At 41.9% G+C, this 24869-nt stretch overlaps 2 protein-coding genes and 1 pseudogene across 4 annotated transcripts in view; all 3 read left to right on the top strand.

Annotated features, from left to right (window-relative positions):
• LOC133134470 (histidine ammonia-lyase-like) overlaps positions 1-1360 on the top strand; it is a 13143-nt gene extending 11783 nt beyond the window's left edge. The window contains exons 15-18 of the mRNA XM_061250668.1: positions 1-25; positions 227-335; positions 789-858; positions 1256-1360. The exon at positions 1-25 is cut by the window's left edge and continues 110 nt beyond it. Coding sequence (XP_061106652.1) covers positions 1-25; positions 227-335; positions 789-858; positions 1256-1360 — 309 coding nt within the window. The remainder of the gene's footprint in view (positions 26-226; positions 336-788; positions 859-1255) is intronic.
• Positions 1361-1832: 472 nt separating this feature from the next.
• On the top strand, positions 1833-3593 carry LOC133134469 (histidine ammonia-lyase-like; annotated as a pseudogene).
• Positions 3594-8268: 4675 nt separating this feature from the next.
• LOC133135939 (plexin-C1-like) lies at positions 8269-21502 on the top strand. Of its 3 annotated transcripts, none has more exons than XM_061253314.1 (17): positions 8269-9355; positions 9463-9597; positions 10004-10138; positions 10704-10804; positions 11439-11547; positions 11636-11807; positions 13274-13376; positions 13471-13564; positions 14092-14130; positions 14998-15131; positions 16365-16541; positions 18122-18224; positions 19160-19333; positions 19654-19827; positions 20011-20107; positions 20361-20459; positions 20772-21502. In XM_061253314.1, exons 1-17 carry the CDS (start codon positions 9323-9325, stop codon positions 20810-20812), a joined length of 1920 nt encoding a protein of 639 aa, XP_061109298.1. In that variant the 5' UTR covers positions 8269-9322; the 3' UTR covers positions 20813-21502. The 3 variants fall into 3 exon arrangements, with proteins under 3 accessions (XP_061109298.1, XP_061109297.1, XP_061109299.1); XM_061253313.1 differs by having other exon boundaries at positions 8269-9378; XM_061253315.1 differs by lacking the exons at positions 16365-16541; positions 18122-18224; positions 19160-19333; ... (2 more) ...; positions 20361-20459; positions 20772-21502 and having other exon boundaries at positions 8269-9378; positions 13471-13571; positions 14998-15084.
• The last annotated feature ends 3367 nt before the right edge of the window (positions 21503-24869 follow it).

Genomic DNA, 24869 nt, shown 5'->3' with positions numbered 1-24869 from the left:
AGAGTGGTGGAACATGTGGAGCAAGGTGAGCTCACAAAACAAAAAGGCAGATAAGTGTCAATCTATGCTGATTTAATCAAGGATAGTTAGGCTTACATCATTCAAACTGTTTCATCACCACTGACATCAGCCACAGGCAAGCTGCTGTAAATTGTCTTAAGTATAGAAAAGTAAGAACAGCTAAATAAAGAATAGCAACTGTTTCCATTCATCTTTTCTGTGCCAGTTCTGGCCATCGAGCTCCTGGCTGCCTGTCAAGCCCTAGAATTTCATCGGCCCCTGAAGACCACGCCCCCCCTGGAGGAGGTCCATCAGCTCATGCGCTCAGTCGTCAGGTAATTACATCACATTACATTACATTACCTTATTACATAACATTTTAAATTACATTACATTACATTACTTTACATTACATTATTACATTACATTACATTACTTTACATCATATCACATCACATTATTACAATACATCGCATTATATTACATTATGACATTACTTTACATTACATTACATTATTACATCACATTACATCACATCACATCACATCACATCACATCACATCACATCACATCACATCACATCACATCACATCACATTTTGATTAGACTTAGCTCCCCCCAGGAGCAATGTGGGGTTAAGGGCCAGCTGAACCACAGACCTGGCTGGTCCCAGCCGTGTACATTAACCACTAGGCTACAGGCTGCCTCACTCTAGCAGATGTGTTCGGGACATCCAAAGAAACTTCTGGAACACATCCTGGCTGTTCCTGAAATTGTGTTCCCATCAGGCCATGGGACAGTGACCGTTTCATGAATCCTGACATTGAGGCGTCTCACAAACTCCTGAGAGAGGAGAAGGCAAGTATTCCCCCTCACAAACCAACATTATTTCTGAAAAACAAAAAACATCTTCAGATTTGATTTATGATCGATTCATACTGCATGCTATGAAAGATCATTTATACGTGCTTCCCTCGTGGGTTTTCAGCGCACTTGTCCCTGGTTAAGATTTGCACTTTATTGCATGTCACTCTGGTTAAGAGCATCAGCAAAACGACTATAATGCAATGTAATTTAGTGTAGTGTAATGTATGAAATGGAGCAAAAAAGCTTTACAGAGGTTTGGCTGGATGGTCAGGTGACTCAGGTCAGGACATTATTTTATTGGCTTAGGACACGATTTGATTACTAGATTATAATTGTCTGTATGGCGTAAGTTAAGGGGTCTGTTCCCTGCAATTTTGCTTTCTTCCAGGTGTGGGAAGCAGTCCATCCATACATGGAGCAATACAGAGAGAGACATGGACCGAATCCATCTGAGCAGGGGGAAGACATGAGCCAGCTTTTCTGCTCTAAATGAGCCACTATCTCATCAAAGTACCTGAACTGCTGAACACTAATACACATTAGTTTTGTACTGTATTTGCAGTGATTAAACTTATATAAAATCTGGCGCTTTAAATTCCATTTTTACAGCATCATTATATGTACTAAATAAATGGAAATGTAATGATTTTGAATTTCAGGTGCTTTTAAATAAATTGTAACGATAATTGTGACGATGAAATCACTGTTTAAGGTCTGTTCATTTCCATTTTTCCTTGTTTCAATGTAAAATTGTCATACACTTTTCTATGCAAATATGCTGCATATGGATAAAGATCAAACCTTTCTCACTTTTAGGTATTCGCTTAATTAAAAAACATATACACATATTAGACAAAATACTTTTCATCCAGAAAGAAGATGCATGTGTTTGCTATGGCCATAGGCTGGCAATTGCAATTCAATTGGAAGTAGTGGGAGTGAAACTGTTCCAACATGCCATGACTATGGGGCAGGCTGAAACCACTCTGGGTGGGGCAAGTTTAAACAGCGTCCAAAATGTCGGAAGACAGGAAAAATGCTTTGTTTTAATACACGTCAAAGGTTGGTGAATCCAGAATTTCTTACCATTTAAATTTTTCATCTGAAAATTGTCCTGTAGAAATTGTCGATATGTTGTCTATACTAAACCCTGGTGTGGACCATACAATGTAGAGTGACTCCTCCTGCTATAGACCATACAGTGTAGAGTGACTCCTCCTGGTGTAGACCATACAGTGTAGAGTGACTCCTCCTGGTGTAGACCATACAGTGAAGAGTGACTCCTCCTGGTGTAGACCATACAGTGTAGAGTGACTCCTGTCCTGTCTCAACAGCTTCCTGCCTGTCCTTCGTCCCTGAGAAGGGGACGGTTGGTGCCAGCGGAGACCTCGCCCCCCTGTCCCACCTGGCCCTGGGACTCATGGGAGAGGGGCAGATGTGGTCGCCAAAGACTGGCTGGGGCGAGGCCAAAAGCTGAGTTTTTCATGATCAACTCAACAGTTGTGAGTAGAGCCACTGAGAAAAACATACAGAGTGCAGTTTGTGCTACTTATTGAACAACAGCTGCTATCTGCACTAAATTAACCGGGTCACTAAACACGTTGTGCACAGTCATATGCCCGGGATGGCCAAGTATACGCAGTTTCCATTCCGACCGATCCCTACACCTGCTGATCTCACTGTGGGTCGGCTCCAAAACCCTACAGGCTAGTGAAACGGTTCTGTTGTTTTCATTTCATTTACATACGGCACATGTGAGTGCCAGTACTTTCCTGCTCTCTGCTACATTACATTACATGGTAGGCTGCCTATTTACTCTGTTGTCTCTAAGCACTTTTTCAACTCGGAAACGAATCGTGTTTGAAGTTTTTTTCCAAATCACAAAGGAAAAAAGAAAAGAATGAACACCAACACTGATTCAACATCATTCACTGGAAACATGCCTCAGTTGTCTGTGATTTTACTAATTATTCATTTTAATTTGAGTATGAATGTTAAGATGACCTTTTTTATATTATCATGACTTTGTTCAGGTGCTGGAGGCTCAGAGACGAAAACCTCTCTCACTGCAGGCAAAAGAGGTAAACTACGTGTGTGCGTGTGTGTTGCGTGTGACTGTGCTGTGTCTGTGTGTGTGTGTGTGTGTATACGTTGTGTGTGACTGTGCTGTGTGTGTGTGTGTGTGTGTACGTTGCATGTGACTGTGGTGTGTGTGTGTGTGTATGTTGTGTGCGACTGGCTGACAGAGCAACATGGCAGCCATCTTGTTCTGTGTGTCAGTTATTACTTTCAGTGCAAATGGAAGCAGTCTTGCAGAGATTAAGTTTTTTGAGTTGTGTTCCTCCTCGACCCTCCAGGGCCTGGCTCTGATAAACGGGACTCAGATGATCACGTCTCTGGGTGCAGAGGCTGTGGAGAGAGCCCTGGCCATCGCCAGACAGGCTGACATCATCGCTGCTCTCACCCTGGAGGTGCTGAAGGGGACGACCAAGGCCTTCCACAGCGGTGAGAGAGGCCTCTATCAAGTCATATGGTCTATTGACCCTAGTGTGTACACAATAACTTTATTTCAGTCGACTCATTGCCCAAGCACTACTATACATGATCTGGTGGATCTGCTGGATTTGAATATCACTCCTGTAGATATTCATGCAGTGCGGCCACATCTGGGTCAGAATCTGGTGGCCTGGAGGTTTCGCTCTGTGCTGGAGCGATATATGAGATAATTCAAGTATGAGATATTGCATGCTTCTTTCCATCGTCAACTTTTTGAAAATTATATGAACACCCCTACATCTCCTACAAACTCCTCAGCATTCCCCTTTCACTTTTAGTACAAGAGGGCCCAGTACTGTTGTTATGTACTGCAAACAATAGTCAAATACAAACTCAGTTCTGTACAGTTCCATAGCTTGTTGGACAATGTAGCAATGACATTTCCTTTTGATTTTCATACAGAAGTATACACCTGATGTACATTCAGAACTGTGAAAGGATTTTTCCATAACAAAAATGTAGCAATAAGATGGTTGCAAGCTCCACCTAATGGTTGTGTAAGGAAATCTTTGATTTTGGACATGTTGTGTGTTTAGATCATATGTGGACAGGTGGAAATAAATGCAAACTAGAATCGCTGTATGTGTGTTACAGAATAGCTATTTATGTATTTACAAAGAAAAATGTGTAAAATACTTGAGAATATGGTCCTAAAATAATCATCCTAATGTAAGGCATAATTTATTCAAATGTCATTGCATTTTTTACATAGAATGATACTGTTGCATTTAAAGTGGCAGATTTTATACAAGTTTAGTCACTGCAAATACAGTACAAAACTAGAATCAAAGAATGGAATGTGTATTAGTGTTCAGCAGTGGTACTTCGATGAGACAGTGGCTCATTTAGAGCAGAAAAGCTGGCTCATGTCTTCCCCCTGCTCAGGTGGATTCAGTCCATGTCTCTCTCTGTATTGCTTCAAGTATGGATGGACTGCTTCCCACACCTGGAAGAAAGCAAAAATGCAGGGATCAGACCCCTTAACTTACCCCATACAGACAATTATAATCTGTCTGGGGTCATTTTAATGGTGAGAGAAACAAAAAACATCCAGTGAGCAGAAATTGTCTGGGCAAAAATACCTTTTTAATGAGAGCAGTCAGAGGAGAAGGGCCTGGCTGGTCAAAGCTGACAGGAAGATAGTAACACAAATGACCACACATGACACACAACGTGTCAAACATCTTAAGTGGATAGGCTACAGCAGCATACATATATATGCCAAGATGTGTTATATGAATATAAAGTGCCTTAGAGTGTATATATATATTATATATATTATATAAATATATTTTTAGCAAGATAGCATGCAATAGAGGCCTGCACATTCTGAACTTAATGTGCTGATTATTGATAATATACAGAACTGTCTGATCTATGCTTCTAGACGTCCAGAAGCTTGTTGTTATTTTCCTAATACATTTGAAAATATAAATGAATACAAAGGGGTTGAGTTGAGAATGTGTATCAGGTCTGTACCACCTCACTGAAGAGTTAGTCACCCTGTGTCTGTGTGTACTCTTCAGCTGAATAAAGCAGCTCTGATAAACCTATTGCTTCCAGCTGGAAGGTCTTATCTTTGTGAAAAATAGAACTTTCCACCACCGAATACGGCACGGTCCAATCAGCCAGTACAGCTGAGATATTAAGTGCTGATATTGTTCACGTTTGAATGGCAAAGTATAACCGAATCCAGTTAACTTTGAATATTTCTGTATTTTGGGGGAGAAGGCACAGGGCACTGTGGAAAGTGGATAAGAACTTATGCAGTTCTGTGCCCCTGCATCCACTCCAGCCTGCAACGGCATTGGGCGAGCTGTGTATTGGGGGAAAACTATGGGCTAGGGCGTTTATTGAAGATCTCCAACATCAGAGATCAGACCAGTGGCATGAAAATGATTGCTCAAAATATGACTGATGAGAAATTAGGCAATATTGCACACCAGGATGCAGCAGTGGCAGTGTCCAGCAGGTGGCACAGGCCCCATCACAGGTAGAACTATATCATGGTAATCACTAGGGCTATGCCCCATTACCTAACTGTGGGCCTCATAAAGAGGCCTGATTTCAGGCCTAGGTGGTTGTTTTTTTGGGAGCTGTGTTGTGGTTGCTGTGAATGTTTGTTAGCATTTTGTTCTGTAATCGTGCTTCTGCTCAAAATGTTTCTTTAATAAAAGGCTGCAAGCCAAGCTTTGAATAATAATTTTATCATAACTTCCCTGGCCTGTTACTGTAATAGAGCTGTAATTGTTGAGACTGCAACTGTTGTGCCCACATTCAGAGAGAAACACTTTATTCAGACTGACATTTTATCTTCAAAGTGAAAAAGGAAACAAAACTTGGATTAGCTATTTAACTCTGGAGAAGTGCTACTCAACAGACGAATATAGAGGTTTGACTTAGTTTGTTTCAGTCATCAATGCACCAGCAATTTTGCGAAGGGACTTGCACGTCTTCTCTGCATTACTTAAAGTGCAAAGAAAGAATACAGACGTTGATCTGCATCCTATTCCGAATCAGCCACTGTCAGTCTGATAAAAGACAGTCTGGAAATGTCAGTAACTTTGCTGTTATAAACAGTACGGTTTACGTCGCCACGGACAACAAACTCTACCAGATGGACAGAAACCTCACTGTGGAAATAAGACGGGACACAGCGCAACAAAACAGAGTGAAGATACTGGTGCCATTTGAGAACACACTCATCATCTGTGGAACCGATATGTGTGAGTACTGCGACGTGCTAGATTTGAAAAACATTTAAAAAACCATATATAGAGAAGCACTACCTGTAGCTTCTGTCTATACAAATAAATCATCCCTTGGTTTCCTGGTCAAGGTCGGAGACAGCAAAAATAACATATATCTTCTGATCGGAGCAGAACCAAAAGTTCTTGATAATTGCTCTGGAGGAAATTTTTTCTTGAGTCTTAGAAACACCAATGATTTGCAGTCTGGAAAGATATTTTCAGTGATTGAAGAAAGTAGTGGTGTCAAAGAGATCAAAAAGAGGTCAAATCAGTTTGATTTGGAGTTCGTAGATGGCTTTCAGTGGGAGAAACACATTTACGTATTCATTTCAACATAAGGGGTCCCCAACCACGAGTTCGACTACTGTTGATGAAGAAAGGATGGACGAAGACCAACACACTGAAGTCCTTCAGAGGTACAACCCTTCATCGCTGTGGGAGTAATAAGTATACACAGCTCGCCTCCTCTGCCATGGTTGGAGGTTCCCCACTATTTTGGGCAGGTGTCTTCAAAGCCGGTAACCTGCTCAACCCCGAGAGTACAGCACTAGCCATTTTCAATATCACACAAGGAGCCTCTTCTGGTTGGTCAGCAGATTCAGATCCGGATTTTTGCATGGAACCAACTTGTGGGCCTAGTTCTTCGAATGAGGTTAGTAGCTAAATTGTAGAGCAGGCTACTGTAATGCATGTAATATGGTAGTCGACTATATCGAAACAAACGCAACTTTTTTTTAAGTTATGTAATTTGCATTCACATGAGTATTTTTTGCATTCGCATGAGTGTATTATCCACAAGCGAAAACTGACACAAAAACACTATGTTCGGTTCATAAATAAACACATACACAAGTGGAAAATACAATTGTATTGTACAGTTTTGTATGTTTACTTTTCACAATTGGAAAAAAAAGAAAAGCATGTCCACATTTTTTTGTGTACTTTTGTGTATTCATTGGATATCTCCAGTATCAAGAGATCACAACAGTGGCAGAAAAAACATTGCCCAAAATATGATTGATGCAGAATTATGCAATATTTTGCACCAGTATTCCCCTAGCCTTGTATGAATTTACTTCTTGAGAATGCAAATGTTATGCCCATATTCAGATAGGAATGCTTTATTCAGATTGACAAGGCACTTTCTTCATATCTGAATCAGGGCTTATGATGCCAAAAGTGAAAATGGAGACAATACTGGTTTCGCCCTTTAGTTTCCTCTCAGTTTTGACCCGATGGATGACGTTTGTTTCTTTATTGAAATTCATACTTGGTGAATTCAGGTATTCTGGGACATCAGGTAATGTGGGACAGCTATGCTTTGACATGCTCATTTCCACCTCTGTCAAGTGGCAATCAAAATAGGTGTTACTAAATACTTGCAGAGAAACCACATGATCAAAGTCAAATAATTTAATTGATGTAATGTCATAATGGGGAATAGAGCAAACATCATATTTGAAGGTGATCAGTGAAAAAGTGTTTCACTCTGACCGAGTTCAGCTATTTTTTTAGGCGCTTATATAAGCTAGTTCCTATCAATTTATGCAAAAAATAAAATGCAGTGTTTGCTTGGACCACCCTTGGACATTTTTATAGCTTCAAGATGAATGTAAATATTAATTGAATACTCAAATCAAGTGAGCATTGTCAAAGCGTATATAAAGATAATTTCTACATTTGTGTTTGGCTTTTTCGGGCGGACCCAGAAAGCATTCTGACGTTTTTTGTTTTACCAGACGATGGCAGTAAATGACAATACGATACGAGAGTATCAATACAAGGCAGGTACAGTTTACATAGGCAAGTACAGATTTTGCATAGAATATTAAGTAGCCTACAATATCAGCTTTAAAAATACAATCACAATTTTGTGATTATTTTCTGTTAGCCTATCCCAAAATCCCGCAATGGTATGATATTAGAAGTAGTCTAATACTAGTAGCCTGAATAGCGTGCTAAAGATTCATAAGTTAAATATAGCTAACTTGAAACCTACTTCTCGACGGGAGGATATACACTACTAAACACAGAGAGGGGGCAGGTTTTGTCAGCCGAATAGGGAAGTTTGAGCGAACGGTCTGTGTAAGCGCAAGAAGCGGGTTCATTTCTTTCAGTCAGTCATCATTGCACCAGCTGAACTCCGCTAAGGGGCTTTTTGCCTTTATGAATGCAATATATTTTCTGATTTTTCGTTTCAGTCTCCAATGCAACAGCGACTTTGCGAAGGGACATTTGCCTTTGTGAATGCACTTATTTTCTGTATTACTTAAAGTGGAAAGAAATAATGCAGACGTTGATCATCGTCATTTTCCTAATCGGTCACAGTCAGTCCGATGAAAGCCAACGGTTAGATGGTAATGTGAGTAACTTTGCTGTTGTAAAAGGTAGGATTTACATCGCCACGGACGACAGACTCTACCAGATGCACAGAAACCTTACCGTGGAAATAAGAAGTGACACGAAGCAAGATGACAGGGTGAAGATACTGGTGCCATTTGAAAAGGAAAACAAACTGATCATCTGTGGAACCCATGCTTGTGGGTACTGTGAGGTGCTAAATCTGAAAAACATTTCAAAAACGATACATAAAGAATCAGTAGGCGCAGCTTCATTTTATCCAAATGAATCATCACTTGGTTTCCTGGTCCACATCGGAGATAGCACAAATAAGCTTGAGACATACCTTCTGACCGGAGCAGTGCTGAAACGTCCAAAAACTTGTGATTTCGATCTTTTTTTCCTAGCTCTTAGAAACCTAAATTATTCGCAGAACGGAGGGATATTTTCAGCGCTTGGAGATCAAGGTCCTGTACACATCAGATCTAGAAAACAAGAGTGGATGTTTTTGGATTTCGAGTTTGTGGATGGCTTCCAATATGAGAAACACATTTATATATTAGTTCATTTTAACATAAGCGGTCCCCAACCACAAGTTCGACTACTGTCGATGAAGAAAGGAACGACGAAGACCAACACACTGAAGTCCTTCAGAGGTACAACCATTCACTGTTGTGGGAGCAAAAACTACACACAGCTCGCCTCCTCTGCTGTGGTTGGAGGTTCCCCACTTCTTTGGGCAGGTGTCTTCAAAGCAGACTCCGAGAGTACAGCACTAGCCATTTTCAATATCTCACAAGGAGCCTCTTATGGAGTTGGAGATCTGGATTTTTGCGTCTTGGGTTCGTGCTATAATTCGTTTAAGGTACACTGGGCTAAATCCCCACAAGCTGTATCAGTCAGCATTGTTGTTAACCATGTGCTGACTTTTATTAACCATTTTGTCCAGGAAGGATCACAAAATATGGCACCAAAGGCCGTTTATGAGTACCCGTCGATGACGTCAGTGGCTGTGTCAGTGGATGTGACTGTCAGTTCCTGGATGATGTTCTTTATCGGGACAGCAGAGGGGCAGCTAATAAAGGTCGGTGTCCCACACTGTAATTCTCAATGTTCACACAGGAATCTTTACTAAGATCTTTACTAAGAGTCCCGTCCGCACGAATGAACAGCTGCCTGCAGTCAAAAGTATGTGTCTGGCGATGTGAGTAAAGCAAATCTGTTGAATGCACCATCATTGCTGAAAATCATATGAAAAATATTTTGGGAGAATCCAGTTCAGTGGTTCCCAACCATATTCCTGTAGGTTTTCATTTCAGCTCATTGGCACACCTGATTCAATTAATTATCTCTAGCTCTAGCTAACAAAAGCATGTACTGCATGCTCTTATAAGAGCATCACGGTACAGTTACCTGTGAAACTCCGCCGTAGGTGCAAATATTATGAATTGTGTGTATGATGTAAAATGGAGCTTTCCCTCTTGTTTCAGATTTCAATGGACAAGGGCATGAAACCAACCTGTCCCATCGTCCTGTACAGATCTAACGACGAACACCCTGTACATTCCAAAATGATTTTGGACCCGGTAGATAAGAAACACATCTACTTGGCTTTGGGAAATCAGGTGCCTTTTGATGTCATTTTGGTGGTTTTGTTGTGTGGTTTACAATGGTCCCTGTAATAACTGACACTGCTTACTGTGTGATCGATGGTCCCTAAAATAACTGACACTGCTAACTGTGTGATTGATGGTCCCTGTAATAACTGACACTGCTAACTGTGTGATCGATGGTCCCTGTAATAACTGACACTGCTAACTGTGTGATCGATGGACCCTGTAATAACTGACGCTGCTAACTGTGTGATCAATGGTCCCTGTAATAACTGACACTGCCAACTGTGTGATCGATGGTCCCTGTAATAACTGACTCTGCTAACTGTGTGATCGATGGTCCCTGTGATAACTGACACTGCTAACTGTGTGATCGATGGACCCTGTAATAACTGACACTGCTAACTGTGTGATCGATGGACCCTGTAATAACTGACACTGCCAACTGTGTGATCGATGGTCCCTGTAATAACTGACTCTGCTAACTGTGTGATCGATGGTCTCTGTGATAACTGACACTGCTAACTGTGTGATCGATGGACCCTGTAATAACTGACACTGCTAACTGTGTGAGCAGATGAAGCGAGTGCCTGTGGCTCAGTGCGGGAGGTATAACAACATGAGGGACTGCTGGCTCTCCCATGATCCCCTCTGTGGGTGGTGTGCTTCTGCGAGTAGGTCAGTGTCATTACTTATCTGAAGCCTCTGAGGTGTAAGTTCACAGATATGTGATTGTCTTTGTACGGCATGTACGGCATCCTTGGGGCATGTAGCTCTCATGTAGCTCTCTTCGGCTTGTTACCCAAGTTTATTTAAATTTATGCAAAACCCGTCTTACTGACAAACTCAATTTCGTCTAAGAAATATATCAAGGGCTGGGTTGTATCAGTATCAGTTATCTGTGTTTTGGAGAGGTTGATGGTGGTAAAATTGTGCAGTATACTCATTTTATTTGTGTGGTTTGTATCTAAGTACTCCTCTGCCTCCATCACCCATCGCTTCTGTCTTGTTGTTCTCCCGTGGTGCTGTGGTAAATGGCAATGGATTTGTCACCTCATGCAGAAACACAGCCTGAGACGAAAAATAGAACATACAGTTTAAGGGTACAGTTCAGTTAAAAGAAGGATCTTTAGACCATGGTTTTATTATGAAATAACTAGTGGTAGCACTGTAATCAGAAACATTGTTGGAAGCACAGTAATGTGCTGTGCCTTTTGACAAATTTCCAGTGGATGATCATCTCATTTGCATCCATCATCCTGCTGTGTTGCCTTCACCTGTGCTCAAGACTGTTCTGTCCTCATCACCCCAGGTGCACATTTCATGACGAGTGCCTCAGATCAACGTGGATCACCATCCCTGATGGTTCAGTGCAGGAACAAATGATCTCCTTCCAAGTAGATGAAACACCATCTCACGAGGTAGAGGGCGTTTCTCCGTGGTGATTTACACCAAACTGTACTCCGCTTTCTGCCAGATCAAACTGATACTGTACTTCCCTCCTCTCAGGAGATCATAGTGAGTGTGACGGCTCACCTGAGGGTGGTAGCTCCAGAAGCCCCCGTCTTCTCTTGCGCATTCACTACTGAACAGGGGGAGAGTCTGTGTGCCGGGTCTGAGAATATCGCGGTATTCCCCAACTGCTTCTGTGTCTTCTTCAGGGAGAACTTACCTGCAGGAGGTCAGTGGACCTTTGTCATCATCTCTCTCTCTACCCCACATTCACCTCCCATCTCTCCCTCTACCCCACGTTCACCTCCCATCTGTCCCTCTACCCCACATTCACCTCCCATCTCTCTCTCTACCCCACATTCACCCCCCATCTCTCCCTCTACCCCACATTCACCTCCCATCTCTCTCTCTACCCCACATTCACCCCCTATCTCTCCCTCTACCCCACGTTCACCTCCCATCTGTCCCTCTACCCCACATTCACCCCCATCTCTCTCTCTACCCCACATTCACCTCTTATCCATCCCCCTACCCCACATTCACCTCCCATCATCTCTCTACCCCACGTTCACCTCCCATCTCTCTCTCTACCCCACATTCACCTCCCATATCCCATGTCGATAGGTATTTAAATATGTTTTAGTACCCAAAGCCAGAACCTAACCTTAAATTGAGTTTTGCCAATCGCCAATGTTGCGATGCATTTTGTTGTACAAATTAATATTGAGGTTCTTGGAGCTTTACTTCTCAAAGCAGGACAGAGGGAGATATGAAAATTCCGGATTACACCAGCGTTTTATTTTGTAATTTGGAGCAGGGACGAGAGAAAGACTGAGAGTGATACTAAAAATAAACAAAAAGATTTTGCCCATCCCCTCATAGGTTCTGGGAAAAAATAATGAACTAAAATAAAAAAGGCTAAATAAATCAAAAGCTTTTGAGCTTGGTGTTTCCACTGGCTCCACACACAGCTCTCTCTCTAGTGATGTGGCCGTTCACCGGTCTCAGATTACTGTGGAAAGAATCACACTTTTAACTCCTGGGCCGATTCGCAATGCCGTCCAGGTGTGTGCCTACTTAACCAGTAGGAGTGGCCCTCGGATTGCCCCACTTCCGTCTCACAAACTGAGCAAACCTGCCACACAGTTTTATTGGTATTGCATTTTTATTTCCAGGACATCAGTAATATTTTGTTCATATTAAAATGAAACAGGTAGACATCATTCACAACAGGAAAGTGATATGGACATGCTAAGGATTTATGGTCTTTATGTTCTCTGCATCGTGCCTAGAGAATCTGGTTGTAATGCATAGTCTCATATCACACAATTATTCTCAACGGAAGTTATTTACATGGTAAATGGACTGCATTTATATAGCACTTTTATCCAAAGTGCTTTACAATTAATGCATCTCATTCACACCCACACACCATCACAATGAATGGCTGCCATGCAAGACACCAATCAGCCTGTTAGGAGCAATTAGGGGTTCGGTGTCTTGCTTAGGGACACTTTGATACACCCTGGGCGGGGGGCAACCCTCCAACAACAAACCCTCCAGACAACTGCTCTTACCTCCTGAGCTAATGTGGCCCCATTACATCACAATCATGACAATATTGTAGATACAATTTTGATTTGATCCTCTAGTTGTGTGGTGCATTGAATTAAATGAATGTATGTACTTTTGCAGGCCTTGGGGTAACAGTGATGATCTCAATAGACAGCCAGACATCCTCTGAATCCTGGAATTTGAAGAACTGCTCTCTCATCCAAGGAAAACCCACATTCGCCCTGTTAGTTAAGGGGATAGTTCACTTTCTGGGGTTTATTGATACCATTTCAGTATTATAGAAAGAAATAACATGCATGTATTCACATTGCCCACAGGTGCTCAGAGTGTGTTGCTGCTGGCTGCCTATGGTCCTTTACACAACGCATTTGTGCCTGGATGCCTTTGAACTCATACGAGACTGACAAACAGGTAACAGGTATGGGTCGACATGGCTCAGGCAGTAAGAGTCTGGCAGTCGGAGGGTTGCCGGTTCGATCCCCCACCCGGGTGGTGTCGAAGTGTACCTGAGCAAGACACCTAACCCCCAAATGCTCCTGACGAGCTGGTCGGGGCCTTGCATGGCAGCCAATCGCCGTCGGTGTGTGATTGCGTGTATGAATGGGTGAATGGAGAAGCATCAATTGTACAGCGCTTTGGATAAAGGCGCTATATAAATGCTCAACACTTGTGTACCAATGCTGTACTTGCAACACATACATGAATTGCTGTATGTTGAGTCTATATATTGTATATTATTTATTTCAAGTGTCACAGTCATGCACTGTTTAATAGCTTGATTTACACTCACGCTTACTCAATGCTCACGCAGAGTGTACCACTGTAGTCAGTAGTCCTGATATCAGCATATACACCATTACTGGATAACTGTTCCAGACTAAATTTAGTTAAATCTTTGTTTTTTTAAATTTTTTTTATTTTTATATTTCTTCCCCCAGGACACATGTCAGAAGTACCCCTCCGGACTGAATATCTCTGTAAGTCAAACTGTAACGTGTAACTGTATAGAAACAGAATCTGTGTCAGGAAAGTATAATTGTGAACTGGATTTTTATTCACTAAAGACTGATTTCAGAGGAAAACTGAGAACGGGTCCTTGTTAGAGCTACAAGGGCTCTCGAAAGAGTGGTTCAAGCTGACAGGAAGGTGACAGATACTCAAATAACCGCACGTTACAACAGTGGAAGAGCATCTGAACACACAACACGTCAAAACTTTTAAGTGGATGGCCTGCAGTAGCAGTAGACCAATAAGTCTATATATATATATATATATATATATATATATATATATATATATATATATATATATTGTCATTTGACAATTTCATATTAGAAAGTGAAAAAGGAGGAAGATTTTCATAACCTCTGAATGGACATATTTCTGTTTCCGTCTTCTTCTGTCTGTTATATTCTCCCATTTTGAGTCTAATATTGATGTACATTTCATATATACAGTACAGTAAGCAGTTGCAGTACACTTGCAGTTATGAATGGAGAATTTGTTTTACCTACATTTTGGACATTCAGGATATGATCAAGTGCCTTTTAATGGTTGCATTCACTAACTATTTAATTCGATTTTAACCATTAACCCGACCCTTACAATTTATCTGTTCGGAAATGTCAACACCAGAAAGACAATTGCATTATTCAAAGCATCTTCTTTCCAGGCTTTCTCTTTAACTCAATCATAAAATGTTTTTTTAAATAAAGCTTAAATTGTGTTTAAAATTTGCTTTTCCAAATTTCCAGTGCTTGGGGCAAACAGATCACATGATTCTATGAGGAAAGGAAGATGTCATGCTTTTCTTAAACATAGATAGCTGTCTCTTTCATTTCTAGAAGCCAGAAATTGACTCAATACATCCAAATGAAATATCCTTCTATGGAAAAAACTATGCAAACATCACGGGGAAACACCTGGATCATGTGACAAAGATACGTATCCATGGGAACAATGACTGCAATCTGAAGAAGTGAGTGGCACAGGTCTTTTTTTGTATTTTCTGGGATGTCCTGAAAAAAATAAAAAACCTTCATTTCGCTTTCATACTGTAATCTGAAAGCTTATGGTTCAGTTGTCGTGGTAATCAGCTTGAGATGGTTTTCATTCAGTTCCCTGACCAGTATAAGAGATTTCATGTGATGCTCCAGTCTCTTTAGACAACCTGATCGGCCAACTCTGGCTAGGCAGTGGTCTCAAACGCAGTGCCATGGAGAGCCCTTTTTGTGCTGGTTTTTGTTCCAGCCTCAGATCTTGATTATATCGTTAGTTAAATTATTTGCTGAATTAGGTTTGCGCATCGTGCATACAAAGTTGCTTGAAATGTGACAGGCTTCAGAACACCGGAACCAGTAGCGAGTATTTCCAATAAAGCTTTATTGGCAAACTGGCAGGTTAAACAGGCAAAGATCAGAAGCTGGCAACCAGGAATGTAGAGGGTTACACAGTTCATAGTCAGTCGTCCAGGACGTTAATGGGGCCAACAGGCACAGCAAAGGAAATCCAAATGATAGTTGCAGTCGCAGGCAAAAGTTTGATAGCAAGAAGGCAGTCCAAGCAGGCAGAAACAGAAAAACGAAATCCGAAATCACAAAACAGTTATCCAAACAAGTCCAAGCACAGCGGGTCAAACATGAACAGAAGGAGAATCCAAAAGGCGGTAGTAGAGGTACACAAAACCGGCCAGACCAGGTAAGGTAGGTAAATCAGGTAAATCAGACAGCATAACCGCTGGCGAGAATGGCTAGAGCACATTACAATCTGGCCCTGAACAAATGCAACAGACAGGTTTAAACAGACCGATAACAAGAGGAAGCGATAATCAGGTGTGCATAATAGTCAGGAAATGAGGAACAGCTGAAATTAATGAACAGAAAACAGAACTATGGGTGGGAAATAAAAGGCGAAATGCTGGGGACTTAGAATACGGTGACAGAGAAACACAGATTATGACAGAAATGTGGTATTTGTATTGGAAAAATAACAACTGTTGCTTATATCCTGTGCTTTAATGCAGTTAAATTCATTTGGCTCAGTGAGTAATTGGAATCAATTAAGGCAGTGATGATTGCTTAGAATGAAAACCTGCACACACATAGCCCTCTGTTTGAGACCTCCGCTCTGGGCAGTAGCTCTGAATCAGATCACTTTGTAATGCTCTGAGAAAAGGTGGGTGTAGCGTGACCCATGTGTGTTCTACGCCCAGGGTTCCGTTCCAGAGCCGCTCCAGTGATAGGCTGACGCTGCACATTCCGGGCGGGAACAAGGGCAGAATGACAGTTTGCGTGGAGCTCCCTGACGGGACGTGTTATGGCTCAGCCGTGGTCACCTACAGGTCCTTACCGTCCTGCGACCTCCTGTCACCCAGCACCAGCTGGGCCAGGTGAGACCCATCTCCCCAAATTCAGGCGTACAACTAATTACTCAAAAAACAACTCAAGATAGGTTTTGAAGCAGCGGGTAGCTGGTAATTTCAAGCTGGTCATTGTTGGATTTCACACCAGGGCTGGTTTAATTGTATTCTTCAGCTTTCTGGCCACCATTTACTGGCCAAATGATCCAGGCAGTGGTTTGACCTCTCACTGTTTGAAAGCTGTTGGTCAGGAACTCCCGAGGACAAGAGGTAGCTCCGCAGGCTTAGTGTGCACCAGCCCATGTTTTCATGTTGTTTCATTCAGTACTGTTTGCAGAACACAGTGTAAGAGCTGTCAGTGCATCTGTTTCCTCTCAACACACACTTACCTCAGTCCCAGTCAAGCGCCATAGCCTCTAGGCCAGGGGTGCACAACTCCAGTCCTAGAGGGCCGGTACGTGTACTGGTTTTTGTTCTAACCGATTATCTTCTGTACTTGAGCACAGTAGGATAGCGGCTGTGACTGGTGCTTATACAAATGTCAGATCAATATATGATTGAGCTAATTAAATAATTAAGAGCAGAAGTTAAAAGCATTAAGTAATTAAGAGCAGAACTTAAGAACAGATCGGCCCTTGTTGTGCACCCCTGCTCTAGGCTATAGGCTTGCCAAGGTCCCAGTCAAGCACTATTGCCTCTAGGCTACAGGCTGGCCAAGGTCCCAGTCAAGCACCATTGCCTCTAGCTACAGGCTGGCCAAAGTCCCAGTCAAGCACCGTTGCTTCTAGGCGACAGGCTGGCCATGGTCCCAGTCAAGCACCATTGCCTCTAGCTACAGGCTGGCCAAGGTCCCAGTCAAACACCATTGCCTCTAGCTACAGGCTGGCCAAAGTCCCAGTCAAGCACCATTGCCTCTAGGCTACAGGCTGGCCAAGGTCCCAGTCAAGCACCATTGCCTCTAGCTACAGGCTGGCCAAAGTCCCAGTCAAGCACCATTGCCTCTAGGCTATAGGCTGGCCAAGGTCCCAGTCAAGCACCATTGCCTCTAGCTACAGGCTGGCCAAGGTCCCAGTCAAGCACCATTGCCTCTAGGCTACAGGCTGGCCAAGGTCCCAGTCAAGCACCATTGCTTCTAGGCGACAGGCTGGCCAAAGTCCCAGTCAAGCACCATTGCCTCTAGCTACAGGCTGGCCAAAGTCCCAGTCAAGCACCATTGCTTCTAGGCGACAGGCTGGCCATGGTCCCAGTCAAGCACTATTGCCTCTAGGCTATAGGCTGGCCAAGGTCCCAGTCAAGCACCATTGCCTCTAGCTACAGGCTGGCCAAGGTCCCAGTCAAGCACCATAGCTTCTAGGCTACAGGCTGCCCTAGGTCCCAGTTAAGCACCATAGCTTTTAGGCTACAGGCTGCCCTAGGTCCCAGTTAAGCACCATAGCTTCTAGGCTACAGGCTGCCCCAGGTCCCAGTCAAGCACCATAGCCTGTAGGGCGTCACTCAAGGGAATCCATTTACATCTGCAGCCAGAAAAGACAAAAGCATGCACAAAAGAGTAGATAAAATATCTGGGTTCCCGTCGTGTGATTGGTTGTTTTTGTTTTTGCACATGTTAGTGGGGGCAGAGCGATCAATATTCTGGGCACAAACCTGCAGTTTGTGGACTGGATAGAACATATGGACCCCCCACAGAAGCTTGGTGTTCAATTCAATTCTTCAGTGAGTACCTAACATCATCATCACATGTTACAGGCTGCTTCTCACATCTCATCTTATACACACACCCTTCCGCTTATTACTTTCACCACTCTTTCACACACTCCTTTGATCAGTTATTCAGGACCATTGCCCCATCAAGCTTCATTATCACCCTTCTCATTCACAGAACTTATCAGATATCAATAGTTAGCATTGTTAATTGTGAAGTTGCATGAATTTCAACTTTATGAATGTGCACGTCCATAGTTTTGGATCTCGTGGTGATTCATTTGCAGTGATAACATGTTAATCTAGTCTAGTTCTCCACATTCTGCATAAAAAAAAAAAAGCTTTACTGAGCTTGTATATTGAAACCTATGAAATGCTTGTGTATTGGAACCTATGAAATACTCTCAAAAAGTGCACCTTGCGGTCCTCTTGTTTGGCTCAATTGAATCAGGCAAGATCAGTCAAATACAGAAAAGTATTTGAATCCAAAACAATTGTGTATTTGACCCAGGACTGGCTATGATTACCTGTCAGTAATTCTAAATTGGCGGCACGGATGGTGCAGTGGGTAGCACTGCTGCCTCACAGCAAGGAGGTCCTGGGTTCGAATCCCTATTGGCCGGGGCCTCTCTGTGCGGAGTTTGCATGTTCTCCCGGTGTTTGTGTGGGTTTCCTCCGGGTACTCCGGTTTCCTCCCACAGTCCAAAGACATGCAGGTTAGGCTGATTGTAGAGTCTAAATTGCCAATAGGCATGAGTGTGCGAGTGAATGGTGTGTGTGCCCTGCGATGGACTGGTGACCTGTCCAGGGTGTATTCCTGCCTTTCGCCCAATGTATGCTGGGATGGGCTCCAGTCCCCCTGTGACCCTGTTCAGGATAAGCGGGTTGGGATAATTAATGAATGAATAATTCTAAATTGTTTGCTGGTGCGTGAAATGTCGTTTCAGAATCTGGTGTATTATACTCCTTCAATTGGAGCTGAAACAAGAAGAAACACCACCTTCAGACTGAAGGTTGCAAATGAAACGATCAGATGTGCGACCCTTACATACCACCCGGACCCTGAGTTTATCAGGTTCACCACATCGTCATCTGGAGACAATTTACAAATCACTATTGAGGTAAAACACCATTCGCTCAGTGTGAAGACGCCAACATTTTGGGAAATATGCCTTTTTTTCAACTTACCCAGACTTGAGACGAGATGTTAGATTTCATAAAATTTTTTGTGCATTCACTGACACTCGTTTTTACCATATTTTTCCCCGCCCGTGTATTTCAAATACATGACACCTTGTGTAAATAAGACAGCTTCGGATTTACTGTAAGTTGTACTTCTTCACTTTGATGGAGATTGTGCTAAGCGAACATGTTATGTTAACATGGAAATTGAAAATAATTTTCTTTTTATGAGTATGGCTCTCTCATTCTTATTTTCTAGAAAAAAGTGGACAAACTGAACATATCAGAGAAGGAAATGAATATATTTGCCCTGGAGGGTGACACAGAGTACAAATGTGAGGAGCATAAAATTGAGCATAGTAAATTGTTTGGGGTGGATACCATTGACTGTCAAATACTCCAAAAATGTAATGCCAAGATAGAGTTAGTGAAGGTGAGTCACTTTTTCTGAAGGAATATTTAAAAACTTACATCATTTTTAAATATATTCAACCTTGTCACGTATATTTTTTACGATTTGTTTATAATCTTTCACTTACAGTAAATTGCCACCGAGTCAGCAATTAAAGTGTTGGAACACTTTCTGGTAAATTTATATCCGTTGTGTCTCTTTCAGATACATATCGGAAATGATATATTTGAAGTAACCGGGCCACGTAATATGTCGTACTGGATTATATCGATCTTCATCATCATACCTGCGATTATCGTTGGTGAGTATTGTGAATATGCAGTAGTGATGTGCTTTCTATAAAATAAAAGATGACTCAACCATTTTCACGGCTGATTTACATCTGTGTGTTCTGGACCGTCGTATTAAAAATCTAAATTACACACTTACGTATCTGTATGACCCTATGAGGTTGGGTCTCATATTAATCTGTAACAATTGTTATATCTCTAACTAGCCACACCAAAAGCACAAAATAAAAAAGCACAAATTGCTAACTGTATCATATGTCCTAGTGTCAGTTGTCGTGTGGATTTACCTTTCAAAACGCAAGAATCAAATGAATGAACGTCTAGAACCGCTGGGGTGTGACATCAGAAATGAGATTCGGCAAGGTCAGTTGTCATGGAAGCGCCGCAACCTGTAATATACCATCCATTGGCCAATCTTGCCACTGCCTCGTGACGCCCATCCGCACAGGAAATATATATATATATATATATATATATATATATATATATATATAATCACTATAGCTATGCTGCCTATTACTCATGTAATCAATATGTATGCTGCCTATTACTCATGTAATCAATGTAATCCAATTAACCTAGATTATTAATTACAGATGAGTTTATGGAAACGCAATAAACCACAGTGTCAACTGTAGAATATGTAATCCAATTAACCTATATCATTAATTACAGATGAGCCTATGGAAACGCAAGAAACACAATGTCAACTGTAGAAGAAAAAGCAAACGAATGCGTCAGGCTGAAAAACCACACTTACTCACTTAGAAGAGAACATTAATCAAATATTAAAGTATGATTAAGTATGCCTGTATATTTTCAAACTGATAAAGTGCTCATTTGTGCTAGAAGTACACAGTGACACATATGTAACCGGAGTTGAATAAAATAATGTGTATGCCCATATGTAACCTGAATTGAATACGATATTGTGTATGCTTAAAAGGAAAATTGGAAAGTACAGAATAGCACCATGTTTTGCATAATTATCTTTTATGATTCCTCTTTGTTAAAAAGCAGTTTGTGGGACGGGGGCGTCTTGAACAGCTTGCAGGGCAGGGCGTCTTGCTTTGTAGACTGTCATTTTCAAGGACAGTTTACAGAACAAGATGTCTGGTATGCTTGTACAATGTAATAAGAACAGCTTACAAAGCAAAAATATCTTGTAGGCCTGTGAAGTATAATAAAAACATTTATTTTTAAGAGGTAATTTGGGCAATTGCCACAATGATGTTGGCACCCAAGAGTGCACAATCATTGTGGCGCCACAGAGACCAGCTGGTGTTTTTAGGGATGTTTTAGGAGGAGTTACGTTGAACACAGTGTATAAAATGGGTGTAAAACTGACAATCGAGGTTCAACTCTGCAGAGTTGTTCTTGTGCTAATAAAGTCAGATTTTTCTGAAGAGCTTGCTGCCGTGGTGTCTTTTCCCTCGTGAAGTTGTTTTTCTACAAATTAGAGATTGGACTTTGAATTCTGTCATTTCCTAGACACGACAACAAGCAGACGATTGCCCCGTCACATTCAGAACCCTTTAAGGACTTCACTTACTGAGCTACTGACTGAACAATATCTATTTTCTATTTCTATTACATATCTATTTTTAGGCTCAGTATAGTGAAATCACCTTCTTTAGTGGACACTCTGCTTGACAAACCCTGAACTATGTTCATTATACTTGTGAAATGAAACTAAAATGCAGGACGTCGGACTAAACAACACAATGTTTTCATAATTGCACTTAATCTCTTCTTGCACAATTTTTTTTACAAGTAGTATAAAAATGCATTTCATTATAGAAGTGTTTGTCTGTGTTGTTTCCAATATTTCCAAAAAGTCTATGTTTAGGACGCACAGAGCTGATTGGCAGAAAGTTTTTTTCTGCATTCCACATATGTTTCAGTTCAATTTTAATTAGTGACACACAGTCCATATGAGACTGACAGTAATTTGCATGTTCTTTAGGCTTTGTGGATATGCAGATATAAGCCAGTAATAATTAACATTAATTAATAATTAATAATGCTCCCCCTGGAGCATGCATTGTTAGCCCCCACCTTTTGGCACCCATGCCTGTGGGGGAGAACTGGAGAAGGGTTCCTGGAGGAGTCTTCCTGGGCCCCCTGCGGAGCCCCCCTTCTCTCACATTCTTTGCAGGTTTAGAGCACAGGAATACTGGAGATAGCATTTACATGTTTCATGATAATCCCAGGTCAGAATATAGTAATGTTTGGTGTTATTCTGATTGGTTCAGTGCGACTGGTGTAATGGTCTAGTTTTTGTAACAGTCTACCTTTGATATCATAACCGTCTAGGAGCCAAGGAGAAACTTGGTAAAAGCTGTCTCTGTAGAAGCCATTTGTTTTAGCCCCCTGGTGGAGGTTTGGCTCTAAATTCCAGATCCAGAACAAAGGCCTGGATTTTGGAGATAAGTAGAAGAAACCAAGCAATCTGGGGTTTTGTCTCCTTTCCTTTCATTCACCCACCCACCCAAATCAGGTCTATCCAAAAGGTATATTACCATGAGAGGCACAAAATATATTTATCACATAATACGGTTGTCACGAAAACTCTCAAATATATCTCTCTCCAGGTATCTCCAGTAAGCTCTCTGATTCGGACATACTTTGGGGGAGTCAGGCCATTGGCTCCCAGGAACGTCCGCATCAAGAGAGACTGAGATAAGGGGAAGATGGACTGTGGCTGTAGGGGTGTTCTGGGGGTGTTTTAGTTGAGGGGTCAGTAAGTCATGGGAAAAGAATGTGTCCGTGACCCACCACCTGGACACCTCCTATCGGAAAAACTCAGGACACTCCCACAGTGCCCCCATTTGGACACTCCTGTCTTTACTCCCTATACTTCTCCAACTTCTCCCCTGGGTTAATGGTGGACTTTTCGTGACAACTACATCATAATAAAATATAAGGATAATCTGTCTGGTATGGATGTGATCCGGTAAAATCAAGGAATCGGATGAGATACATTTCATACCATATGGAGTTTAATAAACCATAGTTTCAGAAACTCAAGGGAAAACCAATAGGTCCTCTCTGGTAATCATCTCATTTTCCCTACTTAACAACCCCCAAGGGTGGGGGTCTAAATTCAAGATTTGACCACCCCTCCAGGTTAATTTATGGCACTGCCGCCTGGTTTCAAACGTATGATTTGGCATAAAAGCAAGGGAGACAGACCAATCTGGGAAGATCGCAATCGACTTCCCACACTGCATGTCTTGTGTATGTAAGTATCAGGACGATCGCATTCGACTTCCCACGCAGCATATTCTACGTGTGTGTATGTATAGGGAAGATCGTAACCAGCTTCCCACACTATGTACGTTCTGTGTTTGTGTGTAGCCAAAGCAGGCTAGGTATGATTATTTACTCTAGCTCTATTCTTAATTTGTGTATTTTGTAATTGGTATTCTAAGGCTAATAACCTACCTGTCTGTGAATAAATTATTTTATTTGTAACTTGCGTGATGACTCTAATTCATCTTGTACCTTTTCAGCCTAAATTACGACCGACGACCAACTGATCAGTGGCTTGGTACTCTTGTGGTGTTTCCAAGCTGGGAAAGGCAGCCAAGTTCGGCCCGTAAAAAGGATTGGTGGTGCATGGCTCTTGTAATTCGATGTGAAGGGAACCCATGGGCGTTTCTACGTCAGTTCCTGTCAGCTAGTTAGCTCTAAGGGGCCCTCTGAATGCACGCTGATCTGGGCTCGCAACTATCATGTCAAATGTAGTGCATGTATTGTGTTGGCTAGACCCTCAGCCTCTGAGTTCTCCACCGAACTAAGATTCAGCAATAATGCTAATCCCGGGAGCATATATTGAGTAATGGTGGCGCAGGTAAGAGTCGAGTGTAATCACTCCCGAGGTTCGCGTATGTTTCAAAACCAAATTTCGAAATTATATCTTAAATGGAGTCAGATAACGAAGGTAAATGTATTGGCCCTACTGTGGAGATTCTTGGTCAGCCCGGACCAGTAAAGAGCGGAAGGCAGAGTGGTACTACTGTCTTTGTAACGTGGTTTATTCATTGGCTGATCTAGACTCTCCGCATAGCGGTCACTATTATTTAACTCTACTAATATTCTTCCAGCAACACCGGAAGGACAACGCTTCGGCCCACACTAAATTCCGTCGTGGGGTTTTACACAGACATTGCCAGAAACGGAATTGACAGAAAATGTTGGAGCAATCCCTTTTTTAGACTACAAGCATTTTGCTTCCAAAATCTTCTTTCCTGATGTAAGTAAGCAAGTTATTTCTGGTTGAGTGCACCGTATACAGAAAACTGAAGTAGTATTAATGTGGGTTTTCCATCAGGATGAGTGGTTTCCTTAAAGACCTGGACCAGGTGAGGTCTGACCTCGGAATGACTCACCATGAAGCCCACTGTTGCATTTTTCACCAATGATTGTTGTCCTTTCTCACGCGTTATGCATATATTACCGCATAATATCATTCGTTTTGACTGTTTATTGAAGTCATTCGGTTGACCGACTAAATTACCACATTACATTACTTGTATTTAACAGACACTCTCATCCAGAGCCATTAGTATTTTTACATGGTATGCATTCATACAGCAGTGTATTGTAAGGAATTCAGATTAAATACTGTGGTCAAGGGTACTGCAGCATTCTAACCGCTGTTCCTAAAACATTATGCCACACTGCTGCCCTGGGATCCATTATGAAGTTAAATAGATGGTGAACTTGCTTGTTTTAGGCCTCTGGTATTCAGATGGTGTTTACTGTATA

This window comes from Conger conger, chromosome 8 (genome assembly GCF_963514075.1).
Source record: "Conger conger chromosome 8, fConCon1.1, whole genome shotgun sequence".
Lineage (NCBI taxonomy): Eukaryota > Metazoa > Chordata > Actinopteri > Anguilliformes > Congridae > Conger > Conger conger.
Note: the sequence above shows the minus strand (reverse complement) of the source record. Positions and strands in the feature narration are given on the sequence as shown.

What these genes read in the sequence shown, in the direction of transcription:
- LOC133135939 (XM_061253313.1), top strand. Translation starts at nt 8,461, where the DNA reads ATGCAGACGTTGATCATCGTCATTTTCCTAATCGGTCACAGTCAGTCC. An exon ending in ACTTGGCTTTGGGAAATCAG is followed by an intron (nt 10,139 to 10,703) that starts GTGCCTTTTGAT and finishes CTGTGTGAGCAG; the next exon opens with ATGAAGCGAGTGCCTGTGGC. An exon ending in ATTTACAAATCACTATTGAG is followed by an intron (nt 19,334 to 19,653) that starts GTAAAACACCAT and finishes CTTATTTTCTAG; the next exon opens with AAAAAAGTGGACAAACTGAA.